This window comes from Panicum virgatum, chromosome 4K (assembly GCF_016808335.1).
Source record: "Panicum virgatum strain AP13 chromosome 4K, P.virgatum_v5, whole genome shotgun sequence".
Lineage (NCBI taxonomy): Eukaryota > Viridiplantae > Streptophyta > Magnoliopsida > Poales > Poaceae > Panicum > Panicum virgatum.
Genome location: NC_053139.1, coordinates 5,117,605 through 5,129,919, shown reverse-complemented (window position 1 = coordinate 5,129,919; position 12,315 = coordinate 5,117,605). Strand labels below are relative to the sequence as shown.

The 12,315-nt window shown below is 53.1% G+C and overlaps 1 protein-coding gene and 1 non-coding gene across 2 annotated transcripts; both read right to left on the bottom strand.

The window, feature by feature from the left end:
- Positions 1-9,949: 9,949 nt before the first annotated feature.
- LOC120702703 (probable 2-oxoglutarate-dependent dioxygenase ANS) lies at positions 9,950-12,008 on the bottom strand. The gene is made up of 3 exons (XM_039986604.1): positions 11,480-12,008; positions 10,650-10,971; positions 9,950-10,450 (listed from the first exon to the last, which is right to left on the bottom strand). The coding sequence occupies exons 1-3, from the start codon at positions 11,947-11,949 to the stop codon at positions 10,202-10,204; spliced, it is 1,041 nt and encodes a 346-aa protein (XP_039842538.1). The 5' UTR covers positions 11,950-12,008; the 3' UTR covers positions 9,950-10,201.
- Positions 12,009-12,064: 56 nt separating this feature from the next.
- Positions 12,065-12,136, bottom strand: TRNAP-UGG. Its single transcript has one exon. It is a non-coding gene; the product is annotated as a tRNA-Pro (tRNA).
- Positions 12,137-12,315: the final 179 nt, after the last annotated feature.

Genomic DNA, 12,315 nt, shown 5'->3' with positions numbered 1-12,315 from the left:
GCCCCGCTTGGGCTTCTTCGCGAGGCTCTTGGTCTTGCTGACCTCCGCAGGCGCTTCCCCCTTGTGTTTGCCCTTTTTGCCATCGAAGATAGCACTGACCGCTTCCACGCCGGAGGCGAAGTTGGTTGCTACGTCAAACAGCTCGTTAGCGCTGGAAGGAGGGTTCTGTCCCAACTCGTCTACGAGATCCCTGCATGTTGTGCCCAAATGAAAGGCACTAATGATTTCGGAATCGGTGACGCTGGGGAGCTCAGTGCACAGCTTGGAGAAGTGTCGGATGTAGTCTCGCAAGGGCTCGTCGGGTTGCTGACGGCACCTCCGGAGATCCCAAGAATTCCCAGGACGCACGTATGTGCCCTGGAAGTTGCCCACAAAGGTTCTAACCAGGTCGAACCAATCATGGATCTGACTGGGGGGAAGATGTTCGAGCCATGTGCGCGTAGAATCCGCAAGGTGCCGAGGAAGGTTGCGAATGATGATGGCATCATCAGTCGCACCGCCCAGCAGGCAAGCCAGGCGGTAGTCGTTGAACCAGAACCCGGGATCCGTCTCTCCCGAGTATTTGGTGAGGATGGTGCGCTGCCGAAAGAGTGGGGGAAACGGAGCAGCGCGGATTCCCCGGCTGAACACACGGGTGCCCGGGGGCTCGGGTGATGGGCTCCTATCCTCCTTGCTGTCGTAGCGGCCACCACATCGAGGGTGGTAGCAGTGAACGGCACCATCCTTCTTCTTCTGGTAAGGATGTTACAGGCATTGCCGTCGTAGGCATTGCCGCACGTGTCCCGGAGGCACTCCTTCACAGGAGGCAGCTTGACATGATTGTGCACCATGGGTGCCTTCGCTCCGACCGCCGGGCGTATCGTGAGTGCCCTGTCCCTGCTCGCCGTTGGGGTGCGCACTGAGACCTCACGGTCTTGCTGTGCGGCTCTGCCAACTCTTGCCCAGGCCATCGAGCGCATACGAGACGCAGAACTCTCGGCCTGCTGCATCGCAGCATCCTTGAGGAGAGCCTGCGCTTCTTCGCGCAAATTGCGACCTTCGGCCGTAGAAGGCTCGGGCATAGTTCGGAGTAGAATAGCCACAATGATGATCTTTTGGCTGGCCCTGTTCAAGGCCAGGGGGCTTTTTTCGCCGCCATCCGCCATGATTCGCTCCCGGGCAACACGTCCTACCTCCCGAGCTCCCATACCGCAGCCGGTACGTCCTTGCTCGAGCGCAATGCGCAGCTTCTGCGTTTGCCGACGCTCCTCCTCAAGCTTGGCTTCAAGCTCCTGGAGTTGCGCTAGCTGCGCTTGCTGTAGTCCTGAGTTTACCGGGGCTGTCGGATCGGGCACTGCAGGCACAACTGGCACGGCTATCGCGGCGTGTGCCGCGTCTGCCGCGTCGTCGTCGGGCTCCCCTAGCTCGGCGACTAAGCATTCCCGAGTTGGATCGTAGTCCCCCTCGCCGGAATCATCGGAACAGGTGAGGCAATAGTCTGCCGCAACCTGAAACGACAAAAAGGCTCTGAGATCGTGGATCCCGGAGTAGTCCCACTCCGGGGTCACACGATCGTGCACGAGGACATATCCTTCGTCCGCGGTGTTGGGGTATGAGCTGTTAGGTGTTGACGCGATGAGGTTGCGAGCCGAGAGCAAATGATGCCCGGGCAAGTCCTCGTACGCGCTCATGTTGGTGCTGACAGATGACACGTAGGTCATAGCAGGAGTTTGCATCCCCTAAGGGTAGAGTGGCGGCCGAGACGCGTCCTCCTCTGTTAGTGTCGCTGTTGCCTTTGGTGGTGAAGAGGTGGTGTTCTCCGCCGTGGCGCCAGGTTGTGGCACACTGGCTTCGATCCACGTAGGGGAGCTAAGACGAGCCGCCTTGCGTCGTTCCATGTGCGCTTGTCGCACGCGCTGGCCCGATTGCCTCCAGCGCCGGGGCTACGGCACTGGAGCATCGGGGTCGGTTCTGGGCGGGAGGAGCTCCAAGTCGTAATTGTTGCTGGTTGCCCTGAACTCGAGACTCCCGAAGTAGATCACCGTGCCTGCTGAGAGCGGGCATGACTCGTCCACCATCTAGAGGTCAAACGAGAACGAAGGATGGTTGTCACGCAGCCACCCCCTACCTGGCGCGCCAACTGTCGGTGTCCGGACCTCGCGGTCTAGCACCAACTAGTGATGATGCTGCGTGTCCCAGTCCCTAGATGGTTGAAGCAAGAGGAAACACAATGGCACCGAATTTATCCTGATTTCGGCCGATGAGGCCGTACGTCCAACGGGGAGGGAAGCACTGTATTATCTTGCACCAGGGTGCTTGTAGTAGGGTGTACAAGCCTGAGCGAGAGAGGGAGAGAAGTTCCCAAGTCTCTAGATGTGCTAGAGTTGATTGAGGCAAGTGCCAATATAGGGAGATGTGAGTGCGAATGTGTCCTGCCCGTGTGCTCGCCTCCTCCTTTTATAAACTCAAGGAGGGACGGGTTACATGCACAGGTGATCTCTGGAGTCGTCCTTTTCTCCCTGAATCGGGGGAGAATAGTTAGTGGTTCCAGTGGGGCATGATGCCGGGTGTGGTCGTCGTCCTTGGGAGCCCTTTGTCCGTGCCAGGGGCGTGTCTCTGTCCTGTGGCACCAGTCGACGGCGTGGCAGTGGCTGTAGGGCACGCTGTCCTTCGCGTTTGGCGAGACGGGGTGCCGAGGGTGCTACTGATGGCGGCCTCATCCCGGTCAATGGCCGTACTGTGTTCGAAGGTCGCTGCCCATGCCCGTCGAGGGTCCTGCAGAGGAGAAAGTACGAAGATTTGGTAGCACAGGGGTCGTGCGGTGTCAGACACGTCCGCGCAGCGCGTCGCAGGTCCACACAGTGCTGGGAATAGTGGCACAGTGACCAGAGCAGGCGGATGGGACTCCGGTCACGTCCGCTGTGCAGCGTGGCTGCTGACGCTGCCTGACTCCCGCTCCATCCCGTGGAGTGGTTTGCAATAAATGTGCTCATCACGTCGAGTGGTTGGGTCACAGCTCCAGTCTTCCGAGGGGGGTCTCGAACGAGGCGGAGTCCTTACTGCGCCGAGGCCCCGCAGAGGGCTCGGCCGAGGGGGTCTCGAGTGAGGCGGAGGTTGCTCTGCGGCCTGAAAGGCCTCGGAAGAGCCGCACCGTGGCGTCGGGCCGTGGGCCGAGCGTATATTTGGGCTTTTCACACTTGGAGAGGATTTGGGCATCCAAGCATGGGTGATGGCATTGCTCCAGTGGAGGATTTTGCCCGAATGCCTGATTGCGTTTTGCGCGTTTAAGGGCGTTTTAGTCCCTACGTTAGGGTGCCCCTTATTACGGTATCCGACAAAGCTGTAGTTGGTTTATGTTGCAGTTAAAAAGATCAATTGTTAATAATCAGGTCCAGCATTCATTGTAGGTTTCTTATTGCTCATGTTCCTCGCGGTCTCCTCGACCTCGAGTGGGCAGGCAGCATTAGTGGTGCAAGACAGTGTGGGAGCAGCTGCGGCAGTGACAGTGGTTGCGGCTTGCGGGGCTATACAGCATACACTGCTTGGGGCTGCTCGGGATGGAGCAATCAGCCGTGTGAAAGCTCCTAACTCTATTGCCTGGCGGCCTGGCCGCATCATACCGATGGTATGGCCATTATTCTGCTTTTGCTTATTGCTTATCCCTAATTTGAACCTTTCTCCATGTGGGGATCCATTTGTTCTCCTATCATTTTGATCCAAATTTCCCTTGAGGCTCAACCAAGGGGTTGATGCTATAATTATTATGCTTAAGGCCATTATGATCAGGAAAAGAAGGTTTCTTTACCTTTAAAAAAGGAAAAGAATGTTTCCATTGTATGAGGAAACCCTAAATAATCATCATTGCATTCATTCATGCCTCACGATTCATGTTGACAACTAATTGACACTAGCCAATCTATTACAAACCAGATCATGTATGGAGAATCTATTGCTATGTCCAAAAATTTGCGGATGGAAAAGTTGGATATGTACAACACTACTTCCATATATCTTATTTTACAAACAAATCCTGACATTCATCAGCTCCCAAGCAAGACTCAAATTGCCTTTGATCTGAAACCCAAAGGCACAAAACAAAAACGGAAAATACTTTATGCCCGCATGGGCAGGTGCCCTCAGTCGGCACCGTTAGACCCCGTTAGCGTTCTTTGCGTCAGTACAGTTAGTGTGTTTTGTTGTTCCATTCACTCTTCTCCGTACACCCATGCTGTTTTGTTGTCTTGTTGGTCCCTTCTTTCTTCTTTTAGCGCTATTCTACGAGCTGGGCACTTTTGTCTCCTCATGCTATTCCATGATCTGAGCACACTCCAAGTCGTCGTTTTTATATTAATTTACATCGAAAATAGCTTATGTCCAAACTTCATAGTGAAAGGAATTTTATTTTCAAAATAGGTCCTGTCCAAATTGATTTAAATTCCAATTTAGACTTAGGAAAATCCAATCCAGATCATTCAGCAATCTGACACAATACTGTTACTACTCTTGTATTGGTTTGTCCGGAATATACAATTTGATTTCCAATTGAGTCAAGCCCACCAACAATCTGACTCGGTGTGTCAGAGCGTAAGATTTTACTTCCATATGTGCATAACATGATTAACAATCTGACAAAAAAGCAGAATTTTTTTGGAGTAAACCCAACAACATTTCTTTGGCAATGCTTCAACCCACTCTGATGTGCAACCAGAAAACATTCAGATCAAGAAATAGAAAAGAGATAAATCATAGGGAAAAAACCACCAAATCATGGGCTGTGCCAGATTCTTACTGCATGCTCACCAAGAAAGCAACGAAAGTTTATTTGAAAAGAGTCCATGAATACAAATGCATCTCTCACCGGGCGTCCTCCTCCATGCGGAAAGAGGAGACGACAAGAGGGGGAGGCCGCATCCTCCTCCTGAGCTACATGCCTGCAGCAGCTCGTCCATGATGGATTGGTGGTGGATGTGGTAGTAACCACGAGCACCACAGGAGCCTCTTTCTGGCTAGAAGGTGGAAGCGACCAAGAAGAAAACAACAAAAGTTACTGCACCCCCTGTAACCCGTGAAAGGAGTAGGCTGCCTGTAGCTAACCGATAGGATGTTTTTAGCGCAACTCACGCCGGCTCTCTCCGTTAGCACCTCACATTTAATCTACATCGATTGAAATGCATCCGACGGTGCATATTCAGGTGGGCACATGCCCACGTGGGCACAAAATCTGGTCAAACAAAAACCATGAAAGCTAGAAATCAATTAGGTATCGGAGTGGGACATGTAAACTAAGTAAAAGTACATCACTGTGAGGTAACCGAGATCAAATTTTAAAGATCCAAATCAAAGCAATATTCAGAATTTAGAATATAGCTTGGGTATAAATAAAAGGTAATCTACATGAGTTTATGAAAATATTAGAGCTGTAAGGAGTACATGGATAGAAGAAAAATATGGAGAACATGTAAAGATCCATGAAATATATAATGAAAAAATAAAATAAACATTATGAGATTCAAAATAAAATGGCATAGTAAGCATTTTAACATATAGCAACGCATAGGCATTTTTCTATATATATAGTTTTAAAAAGAGGACCATTTACTTGGTCCGTCGTTGACATTAGTCCATCTTGTTAGGTCCCATGATGGTAGTGGTCCATGGATAAAGAAAATCGAATCAAAATAAGAAACCAGATTGTATGGTAAGATGAGGGTCCGAAACCATATAATTAACTTAGTGTTTGGCGAGTAAAACCGGAAAAACTAAAGTTCTCCACCGGCACGTATTAGGTAACAACTCCTCTTATTATAATAAAAAAATAACTATTAGTTACATCCATATAATATATCATACTTTTTGTAAAATCACTTTTATCATTATAGTATTTTAATCAACATATTTAAAGTTCTAATCACTTTTATCAGTTTTTGTAAAGTATGGCTTCACCCGTAGCAACGCACGGGCATTTTGCTAGTTTGGTATAAGGAGTACAACTAACAACCATCCTGTGAGCACACGACAGACCAATCAACAGATTAAGTGGACATGTAAAAAACTGCTTTAATTTTGACGTTTTCATTCACATGAAAAGGTTACAGAAAACTATATTCACAAGATATTAGAGAGACTGCACAAAAAACGAATTTGTAGGCTCTCATTGCTAGACAAATTTACCAATGGTTGCAGTTCGTAGTATTAGGCTATTAGCATGGGAGGAGAACATTCACGACGAGGCACACGGGAGGAAGCTACTGCTCGGCCGCTCGGCGCGCGCGAGGAGACGGCCGCTCCTGCCAGCGCCACGGGCCTGGGCACGGCGTCGAAGCGAACGAAGTCGCCGGCGTCGATCGTGCAGGTGCCCGTGCCGGCGTGCTGCTCGCGGATGCCGCAGGCACCCGCCTCCGCTCCACGCTGCGGCGTCCCTAGCCCTGCGCGGGCACCGACTGCGGCGAGCTGGTTGGTGCCGTGTTTCGTCGGAGGAGATGCATGACGGCGGGTGGCGCGTCGCGCGACTGCGGTGTGCGGGCGGACGGGCCTGCGCGAGGAAAGAGGAGAGGGTCTGGCTTCCCATCCGCGCCGATCTCAGCCACACATGCCCGATAGAGAGGCCCCGGGGTGGACGGTGTTTCATTTACCGTCCACCCCCGAACGGTAGACGAGGCACCGTCCACTCCTGGGGTCCGACGGTCCGACCCAGCCGCCGCCATTAGCAACACGGCCGGCACGCCACGCCGGCGAGGTCTCCACCGCCCGCCCTACTGGCTCCAGAACAGTTCTTAACGTGTTCCAGGCTTCCAGCTTCATAGGAAGAAGGTGCGTCGACCGCCTTCGTCGCATCGACGCGGCTGGTGGACGCCGCCGCGGCGGCGCGCGCAGTTCGACGGACGGCTGGCTGGGCGTGTACTGGTGGACGACGGGCTCTCCGACCTGTGGGCAGTGGACACGATGTGGCGGCGCCGCGGGCGCGGTGGCTGGATCCCCGCGCCTGCTGGAGAGGTGGCCGGAGCAAGACGACGTGGGTTTTGAGAGGGCGGCGGAACGACAGCATTAAGCGCCACCGAGAAACAGGCACACTTCGAGGCGTCCAGAGGAGCCGGCATTGAGGAACAGGCACACGCGCTCGATTGGTTCCGCTCTCCGGCGTCTGGAGGAGCCGAGGCCACGGACGGTGGCGACGCAAATAGGAGCCGGAGCGACACGGCGTCGTGGCGGTTAACCTGCTATCGATCGAAGTCGCCGGCGTCGATCGTACAGGTGCTCGTGCCGGCGTGCTGCTCGCGGATGCCGCAGGCAGCCGCCTCCGCGCCACGCTGCGGCGTCCCTAGCCCATTGTGGAAGCCGGGTGCTGCCGTTCGACGCCGGCGAGCTACGCGCAGCGCTTCGTCAAAGGGGACGACAGCGGGCGGCGTGTCGCGCGACCGCGGGCGGGCGGGCGGGCGGGCGTGCGCGAGGAAAGAGAGAGGACCTGGCCACACATGCCCGATCCAACGGTCGGGAGGGGCCCGGGGTGGACGGTATTTCATTTACCGTCCACCCCCGGACGGTGGACGAGGCACCGTCCACCCCTGGGGTCCGACCCAGTCGCCGCTGTTGCCCTGTTGGCAACACGGCTGGCACGCCGCGCCGTCGAGGTCTCCACCGCCCACCCTACTGCGTCTCTCCGGCGTCCGGAGGAGCCCAGGCCGCGGGCGGCAACGACGCAAATACGAGCCGGCGCGTCACGGCGGCATGGCGCTGAACCTGCTCGATCGCAATTCGTGCAAGCCGCGCACGTTCACGATGGGGGCCGGGACGGGAGGAAGCTGCCGCTCTCGGCGCGCCGCCGCGCCTGGTGCCACGGCCTGCACACGGCGTGGAAGCGAACGAAGTTGCCGGCGCCATGCAGGCGCAGGTGCCGGTGTCGGCGTTCTGCTCGCGGATGGTGGCCGCTGCCTCCGCCGCCGTGCACGCCGCGTCTTCCCTCTGCACGGGCGCCGACGGCAAGCTACGTGCAGCGCTGGAGCTCCTGGCCAGGTGGACGGGCACCGGCAACAGCACCAATTTTCCAGCGTTGAGGGCGAAATGGTGAGATGGATCAAAGCTCAGCGTTTTGTCGAAGGGAAACGGCGGCAGCGCGTCGTGCGAGGAAAGCGGAGAGGGTCGCTGCCGTCCGCGCCAATCACGACCGCACAAAATGGATCCAACGATCAGGAGGGGCCAGAGAGTGGACGGTGTTTCATTTACCGTCCACCCACGGACGGTAGACGAAGCACCGTCCAACCCTGGGTCCGAACCGACTCCAACCCAGCCGGAGCCGGCAGCCGGCGCCGTTGGCAACACGGCCGACACGCCGCGGCATCCAGGTCTTCACCGCTCGCCCCTGCTGTGTCCAGAGTAGCTCGCCACGGTTCGGTCGTCAACTGCCTCCATCGCATCGATCGATGCGGTGGACGCCGGCGGCGCGCGCGGTTCGACGGACTGCTGCTCCGGGCGTGTGTACTGGTGGACGCGTTCGACCGCCCGGCGGCGGGGGTGCGCGGCGGCGTGGCGGCTGGATGGTCCGTGCGTGCCGGCGTGGACGTCGAGAGGGCGGCAGCACGGCACGGCACTGCAGCAGCAAGCGCCATGGAGGACTCCGCGTCGCCGCGAGGCCGTGGCCGGGCGCGGCGGTGGCAGCAGCAGCAGTGCAATACAGCATTCAGATCATTTGCGAGGAGGCCAGTACAGCTCCCAGACTCCTTTCCCCCTCGCCGTGTCCGCCTCCACCAACTTCCGGTTCTGGCTCGCCTTCCCGTCCTAGCCGTCAGCCGAGCAGCACCTGCGCTCCCCTGCCGCCGCACAGCTCGCGGCGGGTACCTCCTCCAAGGTTGGGATGGGAAGCATCATAAATTACTTTTTACCTAAAGGGTTCCATATGGTTTTTATGGAAATTTTTTCTGTAATTAGTTTTTTTTTCAACTCCATTTAATACTTCATGCATTTGTCCGAAGATTCGATGTGATGGGTATTGTGGGAAAAAATTTAGGAACTAAATATGGCTAAATGAAACTGCAGCATTCCATTCACTATTTGAAATAAAGGATTTACTTTTCATGGTTGACACCTCCAAGGCTCCAAGAACAGTTCAATAATCAATCAGTTATCTGCTTGTCCGCACCAGTGCTTTTGGCGAAAATTGTAAAGGAGAATGGCACAGTGGGATGAGGACTTTGCCTATCGTCCTTATACTTTGTTTTGCAATACAGATCGGATGGCATATGTTAATTGTTAGGACAAAAAAACTAGATGCATTTTATCATTCTCCAAAGCAAAACTTCTTTCCACTTCTCGCTGCGCACTAAACCTGTGCACTAAACAGAAGTAGTTTAAATAAAAATCCACATGTAATTTCCCATTCCATCCCACCAGTTCCTTTTTTTTTTTAGGATAATCCCACCAGTTCCCTCGTACAATAGAAACTTCCTTTTCCTGATCACAATGGCCTGAAGGATAACAATTATAGCATCATCCCCTTGGTTGAGTCTCTAGGGCAATTTGGATAAAAATGATAGGAGAACAAAAGGATCCCCACATGGAGAATGGCTCAAGTTAGGGAGGGGCAATAAGCAGAAGCAGAATAATGGCCATAGCTTTGATGAGCTTTCACTCGGCTGGTAGTTCCATTCCATCCCAAGCAGCCCCAAGCAGTGTATAGTGTATAGCCCCACAACCACTGTCACCACCGGAGCTGCTCCTACCCTGCCTTGCACCAGTAATGCTGCCTGCCCACTCGAGGAGACCGCAACAAGAAGGGACATGAGCAATAAGAAACCTACAATGAATGCTGGAATGATGATAACAATTGATCTGTTTAACTGCAACAGTTTCCAGGTTATAACCTAGAAAAGTTTGTCCTTAGTAGCATGATCAGGTATTTCCACGACACCAATACCGAGCTTTTTAGCAACTAAGCTAAAAGAAATACAAAAATAAGAAGGATTATGTGAAAGAAAAATGAAGATGTCAAGATTCAGTCTTGTTTACTCTTTCAACCAGTGAGATGAAAGTATTAACAAATCTTGGCAATGATAAAGTACTTTATTGCACCATATGTATCATACAAGTTGTTTTCCCTATCTTTATTGATCAAGATTGGCAACTGATTTGTTGGACATGTATTGGGAAACACCTGAACGGCTTGTATGTTGTATCCTGTTTTTAGGCGCCTCTGACTATTTTTTTTTTCAAAGAACCAGGCCCTCTAACTCTATGGCTGAATCAGAAGGGCGTCAATGTTGCGCTTGCCCTCTGGACCTTTGCTATACCAAGATGAGACATAGTCACCGTAGATTACATCCCGATACTTTTGTGGCTCATCCTTGCTCACAAGCTGTGGGGCAGTGCATATTTTCCTTGACTTTGATGGGTCATAGAATGTCGCCACTGACAAGCGGGCACGTTCAGCATTGACAACAGCTCGATGAACAGAGCTCTTGTATCTTCCATTGGTGATGATCTGGAGAAGGGTAAAAACACGAATAACATGGTTTAATCCTAAAGGAACCAAATCTCAAATAAAAAATATATCATTCATGCAACACTTATATAAGCCATAACGCACCACAACAGGGCCCCATGAAGAGTGCGGAACATCAGCCAGATCAGGAAAAAATGGTAGAATAATACTGATGATAAAGCATGTTAATGTACAGTACCTCTGTCTGGTCAGCCAAAATGACAAGGATACCATCAGGCAACGGAGCCACAGGTATCCACATTCCATCCTTCAATACCTCGAGGCCACCCACATCATCTTGTATCAGAAGCGTTATTGCACCCATATCAGAATGAGATTGCAATCCAAGAGCAAGGTCTGGTTGTGGACAAGGAGAATAGTAGCTAATGGTGATATTCTGATAAACTACTCCAATCGCCTCTTCTATATAAGATGGTGGCAGGTTCAGACTTCCAGAGATGATATGCAGCAATCTTTGAGCAAGATCTTTCATGCTGTTGCTGTATTTCACAATAGTATCCCTGCAAATGCTTTACATGTGTTAGCTTCTGTGTTTCAGGAAAAAAAAGATATCTGGTGTAATGTTCTGACAGGGATGAAAATAGGATGCTTAACTACAACATGTAAAAACATACTAAACAGTCGGCACAATGCTATCAAAGAAGCCAGTACAGCAACAGAGTGTTACGTTGAAGTGGCCGTGGCCTCATTTTTTGATAAAAGTTCAAATCACATAACTACAAATTATCTGAGGTTAGCTAAGTTTAGTTCCCCTGGCCCCTGGGTTGTGCCATGATCTGAACCTCAGAATGAGTTACTGATACAGAGAGTTCAATGCTTGATTCACCACTTTCTACTTGTCAGCGCATCTGAACAAAAATTCCTACATCTCTTATGCTTATGATTTATGAACTCTACCTTCTCATTCATGTATGAACAGAACTGTACTCTTACCAGAATCATCCAGAGATGAGCTGAACGCCTGAACTGGTAGAGAGGATTTTTCCTATTGTTGAACAGGCCAATTACCTGTATCCGGGGACGAAATCGGGCCAGTGGGCGGGGTCACGGCGGGACTCCGGGAGCGTGTGGTGATCGAAGTAGTCGCGCCAGTCGAGCACGGAGTCGTCGTTGGCGAGCATGCGGCTGCCGTACCCCTCCGCGGCGGCGCCCCTGGCCGGGTCGCACGCGAACCGGAGCTTGTCCTCCATGGGCGCGCGGAAGAAGGCGAGCCCGGCCCCGCGCACCGCGTCGAGGAGCTCCCCGGGCACGCCGTGCCCGACCACGTGGAAGGCGCCCCAGTCCGCGCACGCGGCGCGGACGGCGTCGGCCGCGGTGGGGGACGAGAGGTCGACCACCGGGACGGAGAGCGCGGCGGGGACGGGGGAGGACGATGGGTGGGCCGGGCGGTGCTCGGGCGGCTGGATGTACTGCGCCGGGAGGCGGGACACGCCGGTCTCGGCGAGGGCCTGGACGCGCGCCGGCGCGGCGGTTTCCATCGGAGCGGCGGCGGTGGCACACAGACTTCGGTTGGTGGCTTTGGCCTTTGGCCAGGCTAGTGCTAAACTGAAATTTTGTACCCAGGGAAGCAGAAGGGCAAAAAAATAAAATAAAGGGGCGTTGCGAGAATCGAACTCGCGACCTCTCGCACCCAAAGCGAGAATCATACCACTAGACCAAACGCCCAGTTGTGCTCTATGTCTTCGTTATAATTTATATAACATGTATATATAATCTAAAGTCACAGGTTCGTCATCCAGAAGTCTGCAGATTCTCGAAAATGCTGATCACGTCGTTGAAACAGGAACCTTCAGATCTGCTAGACTGCTACCACCTTGTGGCGTTCGGTCGGATTCCTCAACTTC